This window comes from Odontesthes bonariensis, chromosome 22, assembly GCF_027942865.1.
Source record: "Odontesthes bonariensis isolate fOdoBon6 chromosome 22, fOdoBon6.hap1, whole genome shotgun sequence".
Lineage (NCBI taxonomy): Eukaryota > Metazoa > Chordata > Actinopteri > Atheriniformes > Atherinopsidae > Odontesthes > Odontesthes bonariensis.
In genome coordinates, this window is record NC_134527.1 from 12138666 (window position 1) to 12165947 (window position 27282).

Genomic DNA, 27282 nt, shown 5'->3' on the forward strand with positions numbered 1-27282 from the left:
AATTTTATTCTTAAAAATCTATGTTTCTCTTTGTCTGCAGTTTGGCTACAGACAGCTGGTGTACATTTCTGTGTTAGGCACATCTTAAAGGGAGTCATGCGTCAAGCTGGCGCTCGTTGTTAAAACACTGCACCACAGAATGTAACAGACAGTCGTCAGGTTCCTTTGTCACTTTTTGCTCCATGAACGCTTAGCTTCCCTTTTGGTCCACTCCTCTGTTTTTTGTTTTAGTCTTTAGAGGCTAAAATGAAGAACAGCTTATATGGAAAAGGTGGTGCCACTTGTGGTGCATTCAGTGACAAAAGGGAAATTTTTAGACTGGGGGGAAAAATAGAACACCGACTAGTCAGATGTCACATCATGTCAGATATCCTGGACATGATGTGGCATTTTGAATAAACAAGAATACAGTGACGCAACATGAGAATAATTAGTGGAAGGTTTGTACTTGGATGTTGGAAGAGGATATTCAGTTTTAGAATATTTCATAAGTGGGGAAAAAAAGCAATAGTTACTTCCTGGAGATATTTCTGAAAATTATATTATCAACATACTCTATTAAGAACAGCAGCAAATAAATACATAAATAAGTTTCCACAGTGAAGGGATTTCAAATATAGTGAAAAAGTGAACACAAAAAACTCTGCTTTCTTACAATTTAATGTTATTGCAGGTGTTCCCAACTAAGCCTTGCTGCACTGCAGTGTGGTTACTTAATGGTAGAGGTTAGCACTGCTTGAAAGCCAAGTTCCAACAGTGAAAAAGACAGTGAGGTCAAAGATGTGCCTTGTTATGTGTATAAGCCTCTGTAGGTGTAGCCAATTTTTCCCCATAAACAAAGTTTATTCATGAGGGAGTTGCAGAAGGATGTCACACAAGTAGATCTGAAATCGGCAAACCATCAGCCTCTTAATAGAAATGAATAAATTGATAAAAGTAGCACAGTGAATGTATACATATGCTGCTCCAACACGTTTACCTTAGATGAAAGCAGAATGTTATTACATGTAACAGATTGTTAAGTTGACACAATGAGGAATTGTCTGGTGTTCAGGAACTGGTTCTAATTAGTTGTGGGTAGCTTGGGAAAGCAAGGCCAGCAGGCCAATGAAATCAATAACCAAGCAGCAGCAGCAAGCTGCCCATCCATCCTGTGGCTCCCATCCAACTAGACACTCAGCTCTCAGAGAAGCATGAAGGGTTAGCTGTACATCATTCCACAGGCCTCTGCGAGTAGAAGAGAACTGCTCATATTTTTCCTCGCACACACCAAAAGAAAAACGCAAGCTTGCTCAGAAGTTCACACTGAGAGAACCCATATACACAGGGTCATATTTTGCGGCTGATGGATGGACATACCTGTCACACTGGATATCTAATCACTCAGACCCTGTCTGTTAAAATATGATCCCCATAAATCTAATATTTTTAGCACATTAACACGCGCATCAGCAAGCACAATCGCCAAAGGAGCTGTCAGGTGTTCTTCCCTTGTCCCAACATTATTGTCATAGATTTACACACAAATACATGCAGCAATAACAAGCACATACAGTACAAAACAGTTCATTCAAATCATGTATGCTGTAAACCGTGTCAGGTAGTTGATATAAAAATCTAACAGTTTTTTTTTTTTTTTTTTTTTTTTTTCACTTGGTAATGTTTTTACTTCTACTTCACTTACCTTGTTAACTTCCAGGTCCAGTACTTACGTTACAATTAAATATCCTATTGAAAGTAATCTGTATATGCATGTATACTGCAAGCAGCTGAGCTCCATAGACACATGTACAGCTCGCATGCTTTGTGTGGTCACAGAGGCTGGGTGGCACAGAAAATTAGAGGAGACATTATAACAAAAAGGACACACAGGGAAATATCACTGATAAGAGGAAGCGGCCGGCAGAGAGTTTGAGCTTACTATGACAGACATTTACATACATATTAGCTGCTAGAAACGGAGCTACAAACACTGCATTTTATAGATAATGTCAAACAGATGCTTTTAGGCTGCCACACAACACCTTTTGATATTTCAAATTATTTTTGAGGAAAGGATTTTCTTTTTACTTGTTCAGTAAAATCAGTTTTTAATTGATCAGGAAAGCATATACTTGCAGCAGTTGTATTTCCAGCCAGTACTAAATGGTTCTTTATTTTATGCATAATACGCTGTCTGTGGAAGCTCCACTCATTCATACACAACTGCGTTTGATTCACTTTGCCTTGCAGATGCCCATCAATCCTAAACTTTGTGCTGATTTTTAAGTAGGAGAATAACTCGACTAGTCTAATATGTTGGGTAGCATGAAGCAAACGCACTCATACACAGTAAAAGTGTAAGAATGCTCTTCTTTAACTGCAACGCTCTGACTAAACCCTGCCTTGATCCCTCCTATGTTGTGTTTGTCTCAGATTGGGTCAAACAATCTTCGATTTTTATATTTTCTTGTCAGCTCTACTTTAGGAGCACTTGATTGTGTGTTTGCCCGGAGAGGTTGTTGAATGGCTTTCTCTGCACCACTTCTTTCTGAGCCTGTGAAATCAAGTGCACCTTAAGTAATCCAGAAGAAAAACAAGCTCCCGTTTTGACTCCTGCCTGGTGCAGACTGGATCAAAATTACCTTCAAATACATAAAGGAGAGATTGATTTACATCGCAGGGCACAATGAAACGACTGTGCCCACAGCGCCCTCCCACTGTAAATCAAACACTCCTTGGGTATTTGTTAAGTGTATGTCTCTGAGGAGCTCTCCATCCCACAAAGTTGCATCTTTCCTTGTGATACTGTTTGCTCTCCCCTTCACTGATTTGTTTATAATTAGATGGACGAAAATTACTAGCACATATTTTTGTGGGAAAGACGGTGATGCAGGTCGCATTCCACCTTCTATAAGATTGATGTCAAATCAATTTATAGTCTGAGGAAGGCTTTAATATCGCTCATCACAGATCTGTGAGCTCTGCAGAGAGTGAGCACTTTCAACAAGGAGAGAACAACTTTATGGCATGAAAAGCACCGTGTATGTACCAAATATCCATGCATGTGTGTGTGTATGTATGCTCTCATGCACACTTTCAAGCATGTCTGGGTACATTCACACACGCAGTCTTCAAACACACACACTCAGACATGATGTGTGTGTGTTTCACGTTCTCTATATTGGGTTGTTATTGTTTTGTGGCAGTGTTGGGTGCTGCTGCGGAGAGAGTGGAGGCTGAGGAGGAGGAGGAGGAGGGGGAGGTGCTGGATAGACACAGATGTCTGTTGGCCCTGGCAGCGCTGCGACACGCCAAGTGGTTCCAGGTCGGCACCCACTCACTTCCTGTCTTCGTGCCTGATGCTTATTGTAGCCTGACGATTTACCCAGGGGATACACTTAGTTTCTGCTTTTACTGCAGTGCCTATTGTGCTCACGCTGTGTGACGCAGGTGTAAAGTTATACAGTTTACATCAATTTGGTTGTACATCAAATGTTGAAACAAGTACATCTACACTTCAGTTTGCAGGATGTTCTACAACATCGTGAGCAAAAACTACCAAACATTTCACCAGCTCTCAAAATATTTTCAGATCCTTCTTCATTCTCTCAAAGTGTATTTTTGCTGTATAAACTGTCCCTTTCCATCATCTATACATGAACTAGAAAAGGGTCAACGTAAGGCTACAAAAGCAATGGTTGATACTTGTTTTTTCTTTTTGGCTATTGTGTGACACCTCCCTGCTTTGTACAGTATGTCAGTGCTTCCCTTTGATTCTCCTCCCATACCCTTCCCCATCTATCTCCCAACTCGCTTACTTTACTGGCAAAAAAAAAATGTAAGGAAAGAAAATCATATACCATAATATGTGTTTGATCTGAGGACCAAGATGAAAAGAAAAGAAAGAAAAAGATATTTGGTAAAATAGATTCAATAGGTTTAGAGTGTGGTGGCTCATGCAAAGTTTTTCCACAGTCACATTATTATGATAGAGGCATTGTGCTGTAAAGCAGGTTGCTATCTGTATGTGTTTACAAAGGTGCCACTCCTCCTTTGCTCAAAATGTTCCCTTCCGTCCTCTCTTTGTTTAATCTTGCCTCCCTCCATCCTTCCCTCTTCTTCCCTCTCCATCCATCCCCCTTTCTTTCTCTCAGGCTCGAGTGAACGGACTTAAGTCCTGTGTTATCGTTCTCAGGATACTAAGAGACATGTGCAATAGACACCTGGTCTGGGAACCTCTGAAGGGATGGGTGAGTCTCTCGTTGTATTTGTCTCTGTTAGAGTATTCATAATGTGAAGTGATCGGAAAGTGTTCAGCCTCCTTGAATATTTGTTTGTTTTATTGTGCTTATGGGTGGGATAATATGCCAGTATTGATAACAACGGCGATTCTTAAAATTGATACAGACGAGCTTTTTGCTGTCCATCCAGAGTGGTTTTTTGTTTTTGCGTTCCTAAACTTCTTTTTATTCTTTTGAGTGTAATTGATTTGTCAAAAAAAAGGCTAAACTCATGATGAGCAAAGTTTAAGATGATTTTGACTGATTGTGTAGTTATTATTAAAGCTTCTGTAGCTATATTGATAATATAGAAATTGTAAGTTCATTTTGTGATATTTTAACAGCCCAAATTATACTTTTTTTATTTTTATACATTTTTTTTTCAGCATCTCTTCCATCACCATCTATAATCTTACATGCTTAACAATAGTAATTATAGAATATTAGCTCTGTCTTACACGTTAATTATTCTGAGCTATCTAATATATTATAAGCACAGATTGGTCACATTTGAGGTGTAAATTATTTAGTTTAAATGTTTTTGTTGCCACAGTTCTACGTAAAAATCAAAGTGACCGGAAACATTCTACACAGAAGTAAGTTTTGTATTGAGGGTTCTCACTGTTGCTCCATCTAAATTTCTCACAGCCCTTAGAGCTCATATGTGAGAAGGCCATTGCAACCTGCAACAGACCCCTCGGGGCAGGAGAAGCCCTGCGTCGGGTCATGGAGTGTCTGGCTTCAGGCATACTGCTACCAGGTAGGATGGCAAAGTTTTTACAATCATCTCATTTAAATGTGTTTTATATATTGTAAATGGTGGTGACCAGAACTAAAGAACATGTTCAGTTTGGGTAGATGAACAGATTCATTGGGGCTGTGCTTGGCACATGTCTGGGCTGTTAGTGCTCGAGACATTATCAATGACCCCACAGAGCACAGCTGTCTGAGGGAGGTCACTATTTGCCTTAATTAGACCCAGCTGAATAGCCTCTTTGCAAAATGTTGTCCATTCCTTGGGGAAATGTCTTTGCATGAAGCTGAGTTTTGGTGTATTTCATGTTACAAATTCAGTTTTGATCCAAAAGTCAAACACGTTGTTACTGTAGAAAGGAGGTGGAGTAGGTATTTAAAAACAATTGTGAACAAAAAAAAATTTTCTCAAATTTTGTCATTGTCAGGACCTCCAGCATCACTTCCGTCATGACACTGACGGCTCAATACATGTGGCTCGGCTGCAGGGTCGGTGCTAAAAGTAACAACAGCTTTGTGTGTGTGTGTCACTTTCCCAGGTGGCCCAGGTCTACATGACCCATGTGAGAAAGAGCCCACAGACACCTTAGCCAACATGACCGACCAGCAGGCTGAGGCCGTCACCTACAGCGCACAGGTACACACACATACACACACATATACGCGCACACACAATGCAGCTTAGAGACGGTGTTGTTATCCTCCAGCCCCACTCCCTCTGAGCTGTCACTGTGGGAAGATGTAAGCAACATGACTATTAGCAGACAGGGAGACGTATACACACACGCACATGACTGTGGGAACGTGCTTGTGTGTCTGAAGAAAGAGATGTGTGGTGCTGCATTTTAAAGATTGGTGTGGGGAACTATTGTCATTGCAAGCCATAAATCCATCTCTGACGCCCTGAGGACGGTGTTTGCGTGCATGCACTGTACGTGCGCATATCGTCCGCTCTTTCTTCACACGCACACTCGACCGAGCAGGGCAGCCTCTGAGCCGCTTGGCTTAGTGAATCCCGCCGTCCATTTCCTTTGAAGGCAGCCTGAACGAGGCTGGAATGTCAATGGGGATAATTGTATTGGAACAGATACAAGAACAGATAGGAGAGAGGGAGCTGTTCTGTCAATGAGCTACACCAGGCGTCATGAATATGTGACACACTCTACTACCCTAATGGATTTAATTTAGTTGAGCCAGTGTCTGCTATTTTGTTATCTTTTTAAGGCACTCTGCTGATGTCATTCATCTTAAATGGGGAGAAATATAAATGCAAGCCCTGTTATCTTTTACTACTTTTGTGTGTGGCAAAATAACAAGCTGTAATATGGTGTCCTGTTTTCAAGAAAAGAGCTTCTTTTCTTGAAAGATGATCCATCACAGTAAGGCTGTAAAATCCGAATATCTGGCGGCCTGTCCCTTTTTTGTCACAGTTGAATGTAACACAGTGCAAAGTTTGGACTCAAAGTAAGAAATTACAACATGAAAACAGCTTGAAATGTTTAACAGGTAAATCATTTGATACTTTATGAAAAATTGTGGTGTAATATCTCGGCATGAATTTACCAAAGTTTTGTCTGTTTGGGCTTTAGACTTACAGTCCTTTAACTGATGACATAATGAGTAACACTAAATCAATTTGCATTGTGAGAGACGATACTAAACCTCTGGATTACTTATTTAATGATGTCGTAGAAAAAAAGTGCACATCTTCTGACTATTAATGTCTGTGTGTCAATTTAGATTTAATCCACTTTCCGTTTTGCATTCAACAGCATGCTCTCAGACTCATGGCATTTGGACAGATCTACAAGGTGTTAGAGATGGAGCCTCTTCCCTCAAATAAACCATCACAGAAATATCCTTGGTCTGACAAAGACGGTGTGTAACCTTACTGTCTCCCTGCCTGTCGGCTCTGCTCCCTCCTCTGTGTCTGTCTGTGTGTGTGTGTTTTTTATTTTTTTATTTTTTATCCACACATCTTTCATTTCAGTCTGTGTCTGCATGTGCTTGATTGTCTGTCTTTACAGGCTTTCATTTTACAGTATAGGCTGCGTTTCCTTTTGTTTTTTTGTTCATCTGTCGTTCTGGAGCCATAGCTACTGGTTTGCCTGCCCACTTTCTCACATGGACTCTGTAACATGCCTCCATTTAGTGATAGTATGTGGGTCAGATGAGGGTTATCCTTCTTCTTCTGTGCTCTGTTGTTTTGTGACCAGTGACACACCAAGGTCATGGTAGCCTTGATGAAATCGCTTTAAACTGTGCATGTGCTGTAGCCATGCAGGAATCTTTCAGCTTTTACTCACATCAGTGGAAGACTATTCGAAAATTTATAAGATATTGAGTTGGCACATTTCCAGAATGACTCTTAATGGAAATTCGACTCGGGCCTTTTGGTATTTAATGATTCTGACATAGAAAATTGCCAAAGCATTTACAGATTAAGGTGCATGTTGGAAAGGAGCTTATGCATCTTCTTCATTGTTTGACTGTTTGCTGGTCTGCCTGTCAGTTCTGTTTATCTGATTCGTGAGTTTATTCATCTGTGGACTCACTGTCATGTGCTGTTTGTTGCCTCTCTGTGTTCCTGTCATGCCTCTGTACCTTTGTGTGTATTTTCACATAAACAACTCTTTGTGATAGATTTTAAACTCTGTTTCTCTGCATCTCCTACTTTTAGGCTTAGGTCTGAAGAGACCATATGAGGATGGAACAATGGATGACAAGGACCTCATTAAGAAGATGAAGAGAAATCTTAGAAAAGGTATTAGAAGAAGAAAATAAGCCAATATAGTTTATGCACCTTGTACGACCGCTTGCTCTAAACAAGGATAGAAAAAGAAGTGCTGATTGTTCAGAATGAAGGGATTCACATATAAAGTGTCTGCAAAGGTTTAATTTACTATCTGTTATTATTACAAAGTTATCTAACACTGGGATGGAGAAACAATTTTCTGTTGCCCACAAACCAGCCTCGCTTCTCTGTCCCTTGTCTCTATATATTCCTGTATTTTTCTTTGTCTTCTCCTTTCCTTTAAACCCCACTTTCATCCCTGGAGGCAAATCAATAGTATTGATTGCCAACATTTTTGCAGGCCACCCAACCATGCCCAGCTCTTTTTTTCATACAAGGAGAAGACAAACCACACCTTATGGACACTGATAAGCATTTCTAGATATTGGCAACCAGGACAAAAGTGATTTAAGAGAAGGAAAAAAGAAAGACACCTTTATTTATCATAAAAACTAATAGCCAGAGTGAAAACCATTAGAGATTTATCTTCTACAGTATTTTTTAATTTTCCCAGTTTGTCCAATTCCAGCGGGATAATTGTTACACTCCACAAACCACTTTATAATCTTTTTTTAATGAGAAAATCTCCCACCTATTTTTTTTTTTTTTTTGCCGTAGTCCTGGATAGTAAAGCCATAGACTCCAACCAGCCAATGAACGCCTTGATGCGCTTGAACCAGATCCGGCCGGGGCTGCAGTATCGCCTGCTGTCCCAGTCGGGGCCTGTTCACGCTCCGGTCTTCACCATGTCTGTGGACCTGGACGGAACTATTTATGAAGCTTCCGGATCCTCCAAGAAAACCGCCAAGCTTCATGTTGCTGTCAAGGTAAGATGGCCAGTAAAATAATATGAAGTGAAGCATGTATTATCTTTGTGCACTTTAAATGCCAAAATAAACAAAAAAAGATACAGTTTGTTACAGTGGAAATTCATAACAATAAAAGCCTGAAATACACCATTTACTAGGATAAGTACTAGGATCCTTAACTCTGTACTTGGTTCCTCCCATTCTTTGTCAATTTATTCAAGCTTAACTCTGTTCAATGGGGAGCACTGGTGTAGAGTCATTTTCAGTGATGCTTTACTTGATTCGGGTCCAGTCTCTGGCTTGGGTCACTCCTAGCCACCGTCATGGTGTCTCGGTGGAATGCTTTAATCTGAGATTCTGAGCACTCTGGGACATTCATAAGAATGGTGTGATGATTAATGAGGAAAAATGTTAAAATTTGTCTACATTGAATTTGTACCGACAAATAAATTTGAACAGCTTTATATTTTGTTTGGCTACCTCAGCTCCAGCTGCTGCCAAATGTGTGTGAATCTACAAAAATGTTTCCATGCCCGTTTGTGTTTTTTGTGTGTGTGTGTGTGTGTGTGTGTGTGTGTGTGTGTGTGTGTGTGTGTGTGTGGAGGGGCAACGATGAAGGTGGGCAAAATCCATGTAATCCCAAAGTAGTTGTGAATAAAGAGGCTCTCCACTCCTCAGAGCTGAGATAATCCGCAACGCGCTCCATTCCCATGAAAGGCTTTTTCTTCCTGACTCTCCTCTTTTTCTCTCCTCTTTCTCAGTTACTTTCTTTCTCTTTAGTGCTCACCTTTTCATCTCTCTTTCCTCTCCCACATTTCCTCACTATAGTGACGGGTTCAGCTGCTGCCACACAATCACCTGTCGGGGTCAGAAACTTGTCATTCTGCCTGAATACTTTTCAAAAGCACTTTGCTGCTCTGTGCGACGTCTGCCACTCACAGTAAAGTTGTGCAGCTCCATACAGATGTTGTATTGTGATTTACTTTCACTGAGGGAATTCTATTATACTTTGTCACTTAAATACATGCACTATGCTGCAGTATCTCTGCAGTGTGGTGACTGCTCATTTTAAAATGTAAAATTGACATACTAATTGACTCCTGAATATTTGTCTGATGCCTAAATGTTTTCTCAAAACAAAGCTGTTGAGAAAAAGACTTCACTGTAAAATGTGAATACATTGTGCTTGGTTTAGAACATCCTGATGGGAGCCTCCTTCTGTTTTGCTGAAACCGATCAACGATTTGACCTTGCTTTTTATTTCTTTGCCATGTCACGGTGTCATTTATGCTTCATCATCTGCTTCCCTGTAAAGGTTCTCCAGGCGATGGGTTACCCGACGGGTTTCGACTCAGACCTGGACCCCATGAGCTCAGATGAGAAGTCGGACGGCGAGGGAAAGAGCGAGACCTCCTCACACTCGAGCAATAACCCAACACACTCCACAGACGGTTCCAACACGCTGGAGGTGAGGACAGAGACACATGCATGCACAGCAAAAATGTCTTATCCAGCATGTAAAACAAGCATTTTTTTGGCCGTCTGTGCAGGAAATTTATTTAACTTGTCACGATTTCATTACAGTACAGGAAATAAAATTAAAAAAAAAGACTAATTTCAAGCAGTCTCGTTAAGTCTTGTCTTGTTGAGAAAAACTTTAAGTGAAAGCTGCTTTTTAAGACTAATTTTAATAAAGTCAAAGGATCTTCTTACAAAGCGCTCAATAATCTATTAATAATAGAAACACTACACTTCACTTTTGAGTCCAAATATAGAATTTCTGCACTTTGTTACCTTTTGCAGCTTTTTCAATGTTCACTCATTTCAGATGTATTTTTCTTTAAGGTACATCTCAAATAAATAGTCATTCTAAGCAATGTGCAAAAGCACTGTTTTTATTTTTTTAACATAAACTCAAATGCTTTCTCTGGCATGCTATGCTAATTCATCTTCAAGCCTGTGACATTTTTTGAATACGAGGCTCCATCCTCCAGGCTTATTGTCAGCTGCGTCTCTGCTAATAAAGCTATGAAGTGCCTACAAATGCAATGACTTTTTCACTACCAGGTGCGAACTCAGGGTCCTATATTGACAGCGAGCGGGAAGAATCCCGTCATGGAGCTGAATGAGAAGAGACGAGGCCTCAAATACGAGCTCATCTCTGAAAGTGGAGGCAGCCACGACAAACGCTTTGTCATGGAGGTGAGACCGCCATGTCCACGAAAAACTGAAGCATGTACTTACACACATGTACACTCGAGCCAGAGGGAGAAACACACATTGGCAGAAATACACAATCAGAAACAAGATGATCCCCGGCAGAGTCAATCAGTCAACCTGGTTCCTGAGGCAGGCCTGTTCTCTACGGGGTATGTTGTTTTCCAACACGCCAAGCTGCTCCATCGCTCTGCTGATTGATTAGCAGGTCTGCTTAACAGCAGGACATCACTAAACGGGCTGTCCTGCTCAGTGAGGCTCATTGGCTGAATCACTGATGACAGATAAACACACACGCGCTGCAGTTTTACTGGGCGATCATTAGACTTGGTAGCATAAAAGAATGAGACCACCAACAGAAAGTGCTAGAATGATGGCAATAAGAGTAGATCTAAGATAAGATTTCTAGATTCCCACCGTACAGAGCGCTATTTTGTTCTATCTTTAACCAGACAACATCTTTTAATCAATACTCAACATTTTACCTGTGTTTGTGTGCCTGCATGTTAGGTGGAGGTCGATGGGCAGAAGTTTCGTGGGGCAGGCCCCAACAAAAAGGTAGCAAAGGCCAGTGCTGCCCTCGCAGCTTTGGACAAACTGTTCTCTGGTCCCAATGCAGCAGCAAACAAGAAGAAGAAGATATTGCCTCAGGTAAGGAAACATGCAGTTACACAGTGCATACCAGACCCTCTGAAAAACCAACATTTAACAAACTGTTGTTTTTTTTTTTGTAACCTTGGAGAGCCAAATGTGATTATATGCACAAAAGAAAAGGCAATAAAAAGTGTTTAAATTCACATTCATCCGCCTTCTGCTGCTCCATCAGAGTGATGGGACACAGCATCAGGCACACAGAAATAATATGCACCGTGCGTTTGTGTTTAGACTAAAGGAGCTCTGGCCGCAGCAGCAGCAGCAGCCTCAGCGGTAGCAGCACAGGTAGCCAGAGGAAGAGGAAGAGCAGCCCTCGCGAGAGGAGCCTTCGTCAGTGCAGCTGCACCTGGATATGTCACACCAGGTAGTTAGACACATTTTGTGTGTGTTGTTTTTCCATTCTCATCTAATCTTTCTGTACAATCTCAGTTTTTTCATTGTTTCCAATACAGCATTTCATATTTATTCCAATTTGACATCATAGTTTCTGCAGACTTGGCATTTTTCTTCTTTTTTTTTTTGTTGTTGTTTTTGTTGTTGTTCTTGACATTTTCATCTGCTTTAGGCTGCTTGCTCATTTCTCTTTGGCAAATAAAAACCCTCCTTGTCCCTGCAGCTGTATTGGAAATATCACACCCTGTCACAAATATCCCATAGCAACCTGCAGGACAGGTTTTTCAATTTTACTCTGAATGTTTACAAATGTACTGTAGATGCCAAGTCTCCACTGACATAATCCATGACTTAACAGAGTAAGTTATTCTGAAACTGCAGCTTTCTTTTAGAATCAGGACTGGCCAGACACTCGTACAGAAATGGTGAAAGGTGAAGCTTGGAATAAAACCAGTATTTGATTTGAATTGAATTGGACCCTGTAACCTCTTCCCCAACAGGCTTTGGGACACCGTATGGCTACAGCCCTGCTGCAGCAGCTGCCCCAGCTTACGGTACGTGCTTCTTCCCTCATTCTTTCACCTTCCTTTTCCCATCTATAACTTTCCTCCCTTTCTAACCATTCCTGGCTAGATTAATGAGTGTCCGGAAATTTTCTACCTTACACCTACAACCCTTTCTGAGGTTTTACGGTTATCTATATTCATGTACAAAGCTTAAACAGGTGGCTCTTTTCCAGCTTTGTGCTTCAGATCTGTCTTTCTATCAGTCTGTAGGAGGTCTTCTAATGAGTCCTTGTTTCTTAATCTGCTCGCCGCTTTCACTCCCACATTTCTTATGTTTGGACCACTGTTCTATCAGTAAACTGTCGTCATCTGCCTCAAGCTGTGACTTAACATCTTGCTGAAACTGACACACACACACACACGCACACACCCGTACTTGCAGTCCTTTGCACTCACAGCAGAAAGCTGTGTGGTAGAGCAGTCACTTCTAACTTAATAACCAAACACGCTGCTTGCTCTATCGTCCTCTTTTCTGTTCAGATAAGCAGAACGCAGCATCTTTGCCACTGCAGCACAGCTGCTTTGATATTTCTTTCCTTGTCTGTGTCATCACTGCTGGTCACTGGGTTCTTACAAACGCACACACCCATATTAAGACATTTATTGGTTAAGATCCTTATTAGTCCTTGACCTTTACTAGTAAAGATATTGGAGCAGAATTCCCTCCCATCCGTCTCACTGTCTCAGACCCACACACATGCACACTGTTTTATTTACCTCAACAGACTCTGCCTTGTTTCGTGTGTGTACACATGTAGCGTCCGGAGGCCTCTATGTCCTTCCTACAGCCTTGGGTTTGAATGGGTCTTATGTGCTTGGAGAAACACCTCTGAGGCCCTCAGATAGGCATTTAGTACCTCTGAGAATCCAACAGCACTGAATATGAAGCGCACCTCAGTTTATGTGTTTATGTGTGCTGGAAGCAGCGTTAGTGTGGGTTTGGGCTGTTGCGCTTCCACAGCATCCGTGCAGTTTTTTCATAGAATTGTGCAAGTTGAAATAGTCTGCATTCACTGACATATTCATGTGCCACATATTAGTGAAGTCATTCAGTAGTTTGATTCGTATCTCAGAAGTAGAAAGGGCGATTACATGTGCTGCAGCTTTTGCGGGGAGATGCGGTGCATGCAGTAAATCTCTGCCGTGTTACTCACTCAGTGTCATGAATCCCGGCTTGTATAAATATGTAATAACCTGAGCCATGACCTCCCACAAGTGCATAAGAAGTCACGTCTTAGGAGGCTTCGGTTTCAATCCGAGAGGTAAACAAACACATTTGACTTTCATCTCGTTCCTGCTTTTTCGCTGTGCTTTGCTTTGCTGCTACCGAAAATACTTCAGAGCCTTAGATCATGCAATATTTCTAGAGAACAGAACAAAGTATATTCTTATTATTTCTGTTATTGTGGATTGTGATGATGTATCAGTGTGACCCCACACTGACAGAACCGGTCCTCAGATAGTCCAGCAGATTTGACTCCTCGTGTGCTTTGTTTTTGTTGTTGGTCACTAAGTTGCGGCTCTTAACAGTTAATTTGGTTCAAGACATTTTCATGAGACAAACCAAACTCCACTAATTTCTTTTCCTTGCCTTTAACTCTCCTTCCTTCTCGGCTCGTCTAACCACTAATAAGCGCTGTCACATCGCGCGCATACACTCCCGGCTGTTCTCACACACTTACACTTCCCCCTCCTGGGAGCCTTGCTTGTCTAGCTCGAGGTGTGTTTGGGTTTCTTATACATACCCGTAGCATATTATGTGGTACAGTGAGCATAGAGACTTTTTGGGGGGGTTTGTTTGTTTTTTGTTGCCCTGGACTCATGCAGAGCTATGCTCTTCTCATGTCTCCCCTCTAGGTTTGCCCAAGAGAATGCTTCTGTTGCCTGTCATGAAAGTGCCCGCCTATCCCGTCCCCCACACATACCAAATGCAGCCAACCTTTTTTTATTAGAAGGGAAACTCAGTCATTCTTTTTTTTTTTTTTTTTTCCTACACTATTAATGATGGTGGAAGGATTAAGGACTTGAGCAGAATATTTGTAAAAGAGCTTTTTTTTGGGTGGGGTCTTTGTTTGTTTGTTTGTTTGTTTGTTTGTTTTCTTACTGTTTAAAAAAACTTTTATGAATAAAAAACTGCAGGTCTAAGTTCTTAAGTGTAAAAAAAAAAAAAGAAAAAAAACTTGAAAGATTTGTACTGTGAATTGTTACCTGTCTTTGAGTCTAAATTTTATATATATATATATATATATATATATATATCAGCATTTTATTTTGCTCAGTCTTTGCTAAGAGGATGATGCCCTTTCAATGTAGCACACGACACACATATTCTGTGTATAAATGGAGGAAGAATGTGAGCTGTGTGAAGGATGTACAGGAATAAATCGTCAATGCTGAAAAATAAAACTCATCCCCAAAAAAAGCTGAACGGTGCCTGTTGTACGTGTGATTTAAAGGCTGTCAGCTGGCACCCTCTGGTTTGGTTTGATTTTCCTGAGAATGACCAACTTTAAATCTGCTCATTTTGCTGTCGCACATGAGTTCCTGCTTCCTGACTTTACTCAGATAAAATTTCAGACTGCCCACGCATTTTGACCCAGCGTCTCATCAGTAGACATCCAGAGAAAAATTACACTGGAAAAAATCTAAATCTTACCAGGTATATTTTTCTCATTGAGTATCTCATTACACTTGATATAAGACACAACTGCCTAACTAGTACCATTTCAGCAAGATATAGGGACTTGTTTTAATACAATACATCTTGAATATCTTGTTAAGTGAAAAAGTCTTGAAAATATCTTGTTTTGAGTCATATTTCACATGAAACAAGCTTTTTTTTTTTTTCATTTGAAGAGGTTTTTAAGCTAATTTCAAGATCACTTTTAACTCAAAAGTCCTAAATATCACATTTTATTTCAAGAAATCTTGACAAGCCGATTTTCACTAGTTCCATTGGCAGATTTTTTGCTTATTTCAAGCAAAAACGTCCTGTATTTGCTGTTTTTTTTAACTTATTTTTGGAGGGGCATTTTTTCCAGTGTACCAATTAGAAACCTCTGCAAGATCCTCCATCTTGCATTCGCCTGCATGATTCGCACACCACTCTGTGTTCAGCGTGTTAATTCCACTTGGATTTAAACCTCCATATGTTACTTCTCTGGCTTATTGCCACACTGCGAAGCTATTTAAAAGTTAAAAGTTGGCTCACAAATGTTCTCAGAGAATCAAAAGCAGGAAAAGGAGTCCCTGTCGGTGTTTTTATGTTGTTATAATTATTTCATTATTTGGGTATCAATTTGTTATGTTTGCTCATGTTTTTTTTTTTTTTGTGTCGATCACTGAAACCTGGGCTGAAAACTAGTCGTCTCTGAGTAGAAGCCATGATGTAAAAACTATTGTTAAGATGACTTGACATTGTTGGTAAAGCTAAACTGCGCCTGGATAAGTAACTTACAGTGAGGGAGACACCCAACAGACCAGTCAAAGGTCGGTGCATGTTGACCCCCCCACCACCTCACGGTCATCCAGCAAGCAAGTGGTAACCCTCAGAGGACGTCTCCATGGTTTCGGCTATGAGGCGCAGCCATTGGATGAGAGGACCAATGGTTGGTTGAGCTCCATTAAGTTTAACACTTTGTAGTATTTCTCTTTATTTCAATCTCACACGACTGAGGATGGTTTGTTTTGTTTGTTTGTGTCCCCCCCCCCACCTGTTACATGTTTGTTCTCTTCTGTTTTAGGTAAAAGAAACCTTTTCTAAAAATGGAGCCAGTGAGAATATTTCGGTGCAACCTTTGTTTACCTGTCTCTCATCTTTTCTTTTTTTAAATGAATTTATTTTATTTGCTCACTTATTTTCTACTCTGCACATTTTGTGGCTGAAACCCAAAGTCGGCACAAATATTTGAGTGAATATTTGTGAGTGTGGCTCTCTTTCAGCTCCTACTGTGTTGTGTCCTTTTACTTGGATTAGCGGTAAAGGAACAAAATGAGAGTTTGGACATTGGGAGAAATATGCTTCTTAACCTCATCGGGGTTTGAGTTTACTGGCTCAGCTTTGCAAAGTCATTGTAAGTCGGGGGGGAAACGGCTAAGCTGGGGAACTCTAAAGATAGAGATTTTAAAGAATTTGTTTACAGAGGCCAACGCATCGAGACTTGTGCTCTCTAGACGTTCCTAAAATATTCAAAAATACATTTTCCCGTAGCGACAGAAACGGCTTGTTTTACTTTGACCTTTCTGACCCCATAGTCACAGTGGTTAACTCGAGTTTTTATAATAAATTTGTTGTTTTCTCCTGAAAGTTGTGTGACTGATGATGCTGTGCAAATTTCCGAGTCCAAGTCTGTGACTTGTCTCAAGTTGATATTATCACTGTGGCACATTTTTATTATCGATTCTCCTTCACTAAATAAATGAATGATAAATATTTTTCGGAACTGTGGGATCACCGTGGTAGGCAGCAGTCAAGCTACAAGGGAACTACCGGAGTTACTACTCTGTTCTAGAAAATAGTCCCACACAAACCCAAACCCTCGTCTTAAATTCCGATGGAATATTTTCCCCCCTTGGCTCCTGTGCAGATTAAATCAGCGGTGCCACATTCCACCACCAAGAATAAAGGCTGCGGCTACACGAAAACGTTTTTCACTGTAAACGATACTTTTTCTTATCGTTTCGCTGTCGCGGCCACACGGAGCCGGCGTTCCCACGTTCCCACTACCCCTAAACGATAGTTTTTGAGAACGGGTTCCAGAGTGGGAAAGTTTGAAAACGGCCTCGTTTCGTTTCCATTGTTACAGCTAAAACGTTTTTGCGTCAGTCAAACGTTGACGCTGTGAGCCAATTTTAACACTTCTCTATTGTCTCACAGCGTGGCGTGACACAGTGGCGTGTGTACTGCATCGTTTCATCGTTTTCATCCGTTTTCGTCTGGACCTGAGTCTTTACAGCAGCGCGTTGCCGTGTGGTCGCAAGAATTTTCGTACCCGTTTTCAAAAAAAACCTTGTTTCGTTTTCGTGTAGCCGTAGCCTAAGATGATATTTTGCAGTTTTTAAGAATTCTGATCCCCACGTCAAAAATTGAATGAGTTGAGTTTCATTTTATTTTGGTGGTTTTTGCCTCATCTAGCAGAACGACAAACGGCACTGATCACAAGCTGCTGCGCACCTCCAGCTCAGTCCTGCCGCAGCCAAAGGAGTGATCTGTAAACCAATCTGCTTTTACACATGTTGGTGATTTGATTTGTTTTTTAACCCTTTGGATACAACCAGGAGAGCTGTTTCCCCTTGTCTGCAGTCTTTGTCTAACATGGCCGCAGCCTCATTTTCAGTAGACACGTGTAGCATAACAACTTTACTTATCCTCTCATCTTCTTACCGGCTCTTGGCAAAAATAGAATACCAGGATTGCAAGATGTTGAAGTGCTTTTAGTAGAGAACACCATTTAAGTGTGTTAGATTAATTACTTGAAGTAATGTTTGTTTTGTCTTTTGAAGTGCTAATCACTGCATGTGGTTCTCTGTTCTTCATCACTGCAGGTGGTCTGTTCATCGACAATCCGTTCTACCAGCCTCGTACCATCGCTCCTTTCATCATTCATCTGGGTCCCCAGGATCTCTTCTCTGACTTCTAAAGGCAGCAGCCTGTCTTCACACTTACCTGTCTGTCTACACAGGACACCTGGCTGCTCACACCCAACTGTTTTTTCCGTCTGTCCAAGTGGGCCGCCTTTATGTCCCGAACGATGAATTCACTCCCAGATTCAGAGAAGTTTTGGTTTCATTAGCCCTCTGACCTGCTGACCGAGAGGCGCGGAGCTCCTCTCTCTGCTCCCTCCTCTCTCCAGATTATCCTCGTCAGAGGGGGAGAAACTTTACTTAAAGCAATACACGGATTTTACGAGAAAAGCCCAGCCTCGACTGCGCAAGAGCAGGCTGGACTTTGGCTTTTTCTTATAGCAATACACTTGAACTCGTCTCTTTGAGCTCAATTACTTGAGAAACGGTGAATGTCTGGCAGAGTTTTACTCAACACAGCATTGCAATAGTTGATTTTGATTGTATCTTCATTGTATGTGTGTGTACGTGTGGCTATAACATGACTATATACACATAAGTACGGTGTGTTTCTATAACAACGTGTTGACAATAATATTAATATATGATGTATTTATGTAAATACTCAAAAGTATAATTATTGTTGTTATAAATTATTTTAGAATTATCAAGTGAAATGTAACTGTAATATCACAGTATAGCTTTCTTCCAATTTTATATACACTGAGCAATTGAAGCTAGTTCTAGAGAATGCAATATTATCTTTGGTATTCCTATTAACCTGTGCTAGTAGAATATTAATGCTTCCTACTTCCCTTCCTTCCTCCTTTCCTCTGTCTTTGATGTCTTTCTGAGCCTTTCTGAGCGTGCTTTCTGCTGCCTGAGGTTGTTTACATGGCCCGGATCAGAGGCGCTCATTCCTAAACACTCTCATAACCTAATCACACACACTTTTCCTGTCAGAAAGCACATTTTCTATAGTCTCACTGCTGGCAGGGAATATTGTTGTTACAAATACTGTGCGTTTCTAGTACGTGGATGTTCTGATAGACCCGCTCCTCCCTCCACCATTAGCAGACCCACAACTATCAACACAGAACAATCAATGGTTCCATGCCCGCTCGCCTTATAGGGTCCAAAAGCACAGCTCCCTGACACTCTTCCTATCTGCGCACACACACACACACACACACACACACACACACACACTTTCAGTCCCCTTCTTTGGTTTTTCAACACTGTTTGGAGGTGATGCTGCTGTTGCCAGAACTGGCTTTATTGTACATGCAGCACAAACTACCAGCAGACTAATTATAGATGTAGAGCAGAGGAAATTTAGGATAAAAGTGGGGCCTTGAATTGGAGATTTCAGTGTGCTGTGGCCTGTTTCTTGCTTGACTGAGGATTTTAGCTGTATCCCAATTCTTCTTCTTGGTCTCATGTTGCCTTAAAAAAAAAAGAAAAAAAGTGATGTCAATTATCGGCATTTGGTTCTCTGCGTCACAAGTGATACACAAAGAGAAAAAGTTGCATCCCTAAACTGAGGCTTAACCACAAACCTGTTCGTAAACTCTCAGTGGAATGTCCTCTCGAGGAAGTGAAACCAGCATCTTTGAATAATCTCTTGTTAATAATCTGGCATCTGTTTAACCCTGCCATAGCACATATTGGATTATTGGACGAAAGATTACATATTCCATTGAACTCTAAATTGCTTTTCATCAAGTAGTGTTTTGATCTACATTTTGGGTGTTAGCAGGAGTTTATTACTCGTTTACTAGTCCACTAGTGGTGTGTTTACGTCTGTCTGAGAGCTCTTCATCTCTGTTGGTTCTTATTTCTAACCTTCGACAGAGATATGAAACCCGTGTTTGCAGAGATGCAGTCGAACAGAATGTGCATCATGGCGCTTTGATTCTCCTCGCCCTCACCTTGATCTAGGCACGAGTTTGATCTATGGAGCTTTGATTCAACAGGGATGACATCTGCAAAAGAGGTGACACACACTAAACCTTCAAAGTCAAATTTTCCCGACAATAGGAGGAATACATTCGATTTTTGTGACCGCACTGAACTGATGAAAAGACTTTTGCAACCTGAGCTGTTAACTGTAACGGGAAGGATCCTGTGTACTTCCAGTATTGTTAATCTGTCTGCAAAACCTTACAGTCATTACAGTCATTACACCTTCGAAATGTCTTTCACTGCTCTTTCGGAATTCTCAAACTAACTAGATCCTGGTTCTTGAAGAGACTGTTAGTCTTTGCCTTGCATGACTGTCGCTCAACTACTGCATGTGAAGCCGTTCTTTGTAGTTTCCCATCCAGCAGAACAATGATGCTCTCATCTGTAAGGGTCTGGATCAGAGAAAAGTGCTGCTTTGCTCTAACTCTTCAGTCCTGTGTGGAATTCACATGCAGGTGAATAACTTGGCACTCCCCTGTGTCAAAACAGACTTTCTATATCAGCTGAGACTTTCTTCTACAGTCCCCGCCCCCATTCTCTCTGCCCAGATGGCCCACATTAATAAGGCAGACAGTCATACCTCAGTGAGCAACCTTTTCATTTTCCCCTCAGACTGAGCAGACACGTAGGAGGAGTCACCCCGACTGCTGACCCTGTCCTCTTGGTGTGTTGCCTGTACAACCGCGTGCAGAGGAAGGGTGGCCGAGAGGGAGAGCAGATAAACACGCTCGGTCTAAAACTGGCACAGGCAGATGGGAATGTGCAGGTCAGGGCTCGTCCGCTGTCAGAGACGGTGTTAATTTACTGTGGATCTGTGGTCTCCTGTTTGGGCAGAAATCCCAAGTGTGCTTCTTGTTAGAGCTTATGATGAAATGTGAGGAAAAGTAAAATTGGGTCACAAACTAAAACCCATTTTTCATTATTAATCTGGCAAGTGGATGGGGAATAGGCCTGATGTTTGATTCAAACAATAAGCCCTCGAGTTGTTTGTGCTTTTAATAAGGATTATCAAAGCGCAATAACTGATTTTATTTTCGTGTTGCTCAGCAGAACACCAACATAATTCACCTATGAGTTAGAGGAAGGGCGTTTAGAGATTACATCCTCTACCATGGCCAATGCCATATTTCACAATTTTAATGAATAAGATCAGGATATTTTGCGTAACGCTGCTAACTGACAGCAGCAATCAAAGTGGAATATCCAACTAACGCAGCTCTTTTCCCAATCCTTTGAAAATCCAATTTTTATTCCGAGTATGGCGAATTTAAAGGAGGACTGAGGATTTGGCTCACCCAAATGAACTCCTCCAAGAGGAAGGTGGCAATGCTTAACCTGAAAACATTGTCACGGTGGCCATGTCGGCCATGTCGGCCATGACCGGCTTGCACAGAAATGCCTGAAAGGGGTAACTTCTCTGGAGATTGATTGTTTGAGATGATTATTTTGCCTGGACCTGTGCCCCATTTTACGAATGTTTTTCCCAGTCGAGTGTTTCCCGAACAATATCCCTCTGCACACACACCTCATTTCCAGTTTTCCAAACACTGCCTCTCAGATTGTGTTCGACAAAAAAAAAAAAAAACAAACCAGTGGATCTAAAAAAAAGCACAAAATGCGCACGAGCAGTACACCCACGCATCGTACTCAGGGCCACCTGACACACACGCACACATACGAACACAAATGCAAACAAACAAACCCTCATACACACATAAGCACACATATAATCACGTGTAAATGTGTCTGCATTTCACAGCCAAGCACATTGAAATGTCTCTGCTCTGCTAATTGTACATTTGAGTGCAGTGGAAGTGGTTGGACCTTGTTTGTATTTGAGGATTTGAGCCATGGAGAGCTGAGACAACACATCTTCATTTAACATCATGGTGCTTTACGAGGGGCTGTCTGCAGCGCTCTACATGATGGATCTCTGCTGGGCGGGAAAAGAGTGCCGTCATCAAAATTGTCTTGGCAAAACACGCAGGAGCTTAAGATGCTGCAATATCTTCAGTAGTTAAGGAGTTCTGAGTGACTTTTTTTCATCCAGTAACATCACATTCAGTTCAGAGCCAAGTTTCCCAGAATCTGTTCATCTTCATGCCAAGTTGAGCATCACAAAGGGAAGCTCAATGCAGGGAAGCCTTTGGGAAAGTGTTTTTTTTTTTTTTTTTTTTTTTTTTTATATACACCCCTCTTCTTCTTTCTGCAGGATGGAATTATCACCAAAGACACTAAAGACTTTGTTGCACAAATTTGATAATTCTGCAGTCTCAGAGCTGAGAAATCTTGGGGATGGGATCTGGTGATCAACATCTGCACACATCTGTGTGAGTGAAATCCAGCATCTGAAGGATGGCCCTTGCTTTTGTTTGTATTAGCGCTAGAAGATCGGAGTTTAAAGTGCTGAATTTGGAGTGGAAGGAGACAGAATAGCAGAAGAAACCCCCGGGAAGTCCATCCACGAGTCCCTCTGAGCCCTGCAGAGCAGCAGAAATAGATCCCGGCTCACGTTTCGACAGACATAGCAAAGTTAACCGAACTAACTGCTGAACACATCATTTTCTCAAGGTGTGTGTGTGTGTGTGTGTGTGTGTGTGTGTGTGTGTGTGTGCATCTGTGCATCTGTGACAGGGTGGGGGTGGCGGTGCGGATGTGTTACACCCAAATGCAGACATACACACACAATATTGCTGTCATATTGAGCATGTTGTTGCATCCCTCCTGGTCATGGTCATGGTCCACTGATTGTTTGAAGTCCTTCTGATGAATGATCAAAGCATTTTGGTTGGGAATGTACACTGTTGCTATAGTGATTGTCGAGTAGAATGTATTTACTCATAGAAAGAGTACACTTGCTTTTTTGTAGGGAAGTATATACACAGAATATATATGGCTAAATACATATATAATTTATATATATATCGATACATATATATATATATATATATAATTACACCTATATATCTTTTGAACTGCTTGTGTGTGAGGGTTATTTTAGGTGCATCTACCCTGTTAAGATTCATACTGTATTTGTTTCCCTCTTTTAAAATTTCTTTAATACTGTTTTGACAGAAGTAGCATCTTATGGTTGTTTAGTTTTTCCTGTAAATATAATTTTTTTTTTCAAATTTTTTGACAAAAAGGGGGATTAAAAAGAGTCTGTTTTACGATGCTGCCTATACATTTCTGACGTAATATCTGTTCACAGAATCTACTTGACCCATTCAGTTATCGAAGTTGTGAAGTGTTACAAAGGTCGTGCTTAACGGAGACCACTGACGGCGAATGACGAGGTTCATTTTGAACTTGTCGATTGTTTCCGTAGCAACATTCACTGCAGTGATGATCTGTGGTTGCCACTGTTCCTATGCCTGATGACCTGAAAACAAAACTGAGAAAGTGCTAAATATCTACATTGTTTTTAATGCCCTATGATGTGTGAAATTGTAAAACAAATTAAATAAAAACTGTCATTTAGGTACCCCTTTGAGTCCGATGGCTCATATGGGGGAAGTTTACGACGTATTTATGTGTCACCTAACCAGGAAGCTTTGCTTCATAACTTCAACCATGTAACCATGATCTGTAAAGTCCAAGTGAGAGTGAAGGAAGGAATTAATAAAAACAAGATGGCCAAGAAACAGAAGTCATGTTGTGGTCTCAAATTATGAGTTCAACAGTTACCCCCCCCTTCTTCTTCTTCTGTCACAAAGAGGACTTTATGGCTCGTTCAGGTCAACACTTTATAATGATGTTTACTTCCTCAATATGAATGGGTGACAACCGCCGGTTTGTACCCAGAGTAGGAAGGTACTGGCTCGTGTATGAAAGGAATGTAGACTGATGACGCCTATTAAATGGTATGACAACATGAGTGGGTGACCACACAAAGGTAATGACATTTTAGGGAAAAAAGTGTGCAATTATTTTAGTTTGTGTATTTGCAATCGACAGAACAAATCGCTGAAGGTGTTTTTTTGGGGGGTTTTTTTTTGGCTTTTTTTCTCATCCAAACCAGTGATCTCTTAATAACTCAGTTTGAACTAATTTTGTTCCCTACACTAAAACAAATGGCTAAAGCAAACTTAACTGAAACTCTGTATTGAAACACCAGCACCTGTCTAAATTCTTTATGTGTGGCTCGTGTGCAATCTGGAAATGTTTGATATGTCCGAGAAGATCAAGTGCTTCAGACTAAAAGGTACGTACAAACAATCATACAGTTTACCCTTATCTGGATCAACATTTCTAAAATTGTAAGAAAAAGAAGTCATTGTTTCTCAGGTAAAGTTTCACAACCCTAACGTGCACATTTTATACAATCTTACACACATTATTATATTTTTACATCATCCTCAGAGGAACCTGAATCTGTGTTTTGAATTTAGAAAAGACTTGAATGATATTCTCTTAATCCTCAAAGGGGAATTATGTTGTTGCGGTTTGAACTATTTAGGGGGGCAGAAATCCAAATACCTGTTAAAGGGGAAAAAAAACCAAAAACTTTAAAAATCAATTATCTGTTGACACTTCTGTTGAAAAATTGGAAGCATAGCAGAGAGAAAAACATGCTTGTAATCTCCAGAGATTGCCATTGTGTTCGTAGCCTGGTAATAACGGAGCCGATGACGGCACACAATGACGTGGTGATTTCAATCTCTTTTGACAAGATGGGCGTAAACTCACAGCAGACAGTTCAGTGTCCGGGCCGCAGGAATGCTGCTTCTCAGTAACACGTCCACGATTCATCTGTTGTCAACAATCACTCTAATCCTGCAGAAAAAAACGGACGCATTCATTAAAACTCAGTCATTAGACATGTTGTAAATGTGCAATATAAAACGTTCTTTAACATATCTACATATGGTTTTGTATAAGACCCCAAGTCTTCCCTTATGCATTTATGGGCAGGTCCTAAATGTAAATTTAGGCTCATTCTTTTAGCTTTTTTGTATGGCACAGGGATACATTTTCAATTTAGGTCCACAACTTGAAATGTCCACATTTTAAATACCACATTCTGACGCCTAAAAGAGACGGTAACTGTGCCATTATGAGTCAAAGTTATGGGCGATAATTGTCAAGTTTGTTTAAGATTTTCGGCACACAGTGGTTCAGCCATGAACCTGTCAGTCGTCTTCAGAGCAGCGCTGCTGATGGCTGAGTCTCCAGCGGGTATCCAGTGACATCTCCAGCATCCAACACCATCAGCACACAGCCACAGCTGCCAATCATCCTGCCAAGTAGTGAGCGTTTGTGCGCATGTATGTGTATGTATGTGTGTGTGTTTTCAGCGATGCAACAACTGAAGGGAAAAACACACAGGATTTTGTTTGAGGGAAAGCAAACAAGACAGAGATGAAGAAAGCCCAAGCCCGCCGTGATGCATCGGTAGATCGTGCCAAATGTGGCAGAGCTTAGGAGGGATTCACTTGAAAAGCATCAAGTCATGCTTATACTTGCTTTTTTGTTCTATAGTTTACCCTCGAGAGTGACAAAAATATCAGGACACGCGAGACAGAGGAGCAAAAAGATGTCAGTGTAACTGCGTTTTCGTGCTCGCTCCCGTTGAAACCCTCGAAAAAAGGAAACAGAAAATCCAGCTAAAGCAAATGGTTCCACCAGGACTGGTCAGACATAGAGAAGTGATGAAAAATGATCAGATGATGAGGTAGAAATATCAGATCACATTTAGGTGATAGAACTGATCTGTGTGCTTTCTCTCATGGCCACTACATTCCCTGATCTCACAGTTATGTACACTAATCTGGGAAACTAATCAGACACAGTATATGGAGGCATCTGCGTGCTCGGTGCAGTTTAGCACTCCGCTGGGCTATAAATGAACGTGGACTGCTGACAACATTTTAGGGATGATCTGTATTTTGTTTCAACTGGAAATGGGAAACTGATTTGTTTATAAATCAGATTAATTTGACATGACTCGAAAACTTCAACTTGATTATGACAGCACCGCCTGTTGGTGCCAGGCTCTGAGGAGTGACGGCTGGTTAGGACCAGGCCATGACGTGGGTTTCATTTTCTAGGTATCATGGCATTTGCTGATCAAATTTTTTTACTGGAGGAAGAAGATGAGCTTTGGCTGTTTGCTGCAAAGATTCTAAATAAAAGCTCTCCACATTTTTCTTTAGTGGATGCCAGCTGCAGTTGTTTTTTTTTCCTGTTCCTATCAAATGTGTTGGTTTATCTGTTTTTATTTATATTTTGCGAACAGAAGACTGCTTGCAGTGACGAAAACATTGTAATGACAAATTAATTTGACTGTATTAGTCATGATCTTGGCTGTAAGGTCTCACTGTCATTGTCATGGCCTGCTCAGACAGCATAGGTCGTCAGGATTATACATTTCTAGTTGATAATTAGTTTTCATACAGATGTGAGATAAATGATCTGTTTTTATCTGTTCATTTTCAGGCCTCCATTAGAAGCTTCCTGGTAAATGAATAGTTAACATAACTCCTATAAAGGGTGACATAATTTCAGTGGAAACAAATAAAGTAACACAAATAAATGGATTGATGAAGTATCTACAAATGCTTTATTTACGTACTTATTTTTTTTATTAATTTTTTTAAACCTCCAGCAGCACTGTGGAGCAATGTTTCCACAAACTGGTCTTTTGTTGTTTGTTAAGGACCTGCATGCAAACAAGATTAGTTTCCTGGAATGTGAAAGCTGGACAGAGCACTTCCAGAAGGAATTCATGTAAAAAAATTAAAAAAAAAATTTAAATCTGCTTCTATAACATCATCAGCTCAGAACTGATGCTGTATTTTATGTCCGGTTAAAAGTAAAAAACAAAAACAAACCTCCTTTTCTCGTTACAGCAGCAAATTTAAATGAACGAAGTTTAACATTTCTGAACTCTCTTTTACAATCTTCCCTTCCAATGAACACTGCACTCATATATTAGAAGGAAAGAAACTTAAATAGGTCAAGGTCACTAGATAAAAAACATAAATGAAACATTCAAGACTCGCAAATGTCCCAGAATGCTGCTCTTTTTTTTTCTCTCACAACAGTTTGAACAACCAGATGTCACATATTCAGATAATGATGGCTTCTCTCCCCTGAGAACAGCTGCAGGCTCGACTGTTTATCACAAAGATAGTGATAGCAAAACAATTGGCCACAGCGAAGGAGTGTGAAATTGTAATTTAAGCAAGAATTTCTCCTGAGCAGGTGGAGGCTAATACTGTTTGACTAGAGCAAATGAGACATAAATGAGACAAATGAGATTCAACGCTACAAACAGACAACATCCACACAGTCTGTCCAAATGA

The 27282-nt window shown here is 40.8% G+C and overlaps 1 protein-coding gene across 3 annotated transcripts in view; it reads left to right on the forward strand.

The window, feature by feature from the left end:
• The window catches only part of strbp (spermatid perinuclear RNA binding protein), a 77698-nt gene extending 56749 nt beyond the window's left edge, over positions 1 to 20949 (forward strand). For 2 of the 3 annotated variants that reach the window (XM_075455083.1, XM_075455082.1), the window contains exons 7-19: positions 3189 to 3307; positions 4137 to 4232; positions 4911 to 5022; positions 5555 to 5652; positions 6788 to 6893; positions 7696 to 7779; positions 8428 to 8636; positions 9934 to 10086; positions 10686 to 10820; positions 11346 to 11486; positions 11721 to 11853; positions 12383 to 12436; positions 14306 to 14876. In XM_075455083.1, the coding sequence (XP_075311198.1) occupies positions 3189 to 3307; positions 4137 to 4232; positions 4911 to 5022; positions 5555 to 5652; positions 6788 to 6893; positions 7696 to 7779; positions 8428 to 8636; positions 9934 to 10086; positions 10686 to 10820; positions 11346 to 11486; positions 11721 to 11853; positions 12383 to 12436; positions 14306 to 14400 (1535 nt within the window). In that variant the 3' untranslated portion in view covers positions 14401 to 14876. Of the gene's footprint in view, positions 1 to 3188; positions 3308 to 4136; positions 4233 to 4910; positions 5023 to 5554; positions 5653 to 6787; positions 6894 to 7695; positions 7780 to 8427; positions 8637 to 9933; positions 10087 to 10685; positions 10821 to 11345; positions 11487 to 11720; positions 11854 to 12382; positions 12437 to 14305; positions 14877 to 17992 lie in introns of those variants that run through there. The other variant, XM_075455084.1, reaches the window with a different exon arrangement.
• The last annotated feature ends 6333 nt before the right edge of the window (positions 20950 to 27282 follow it).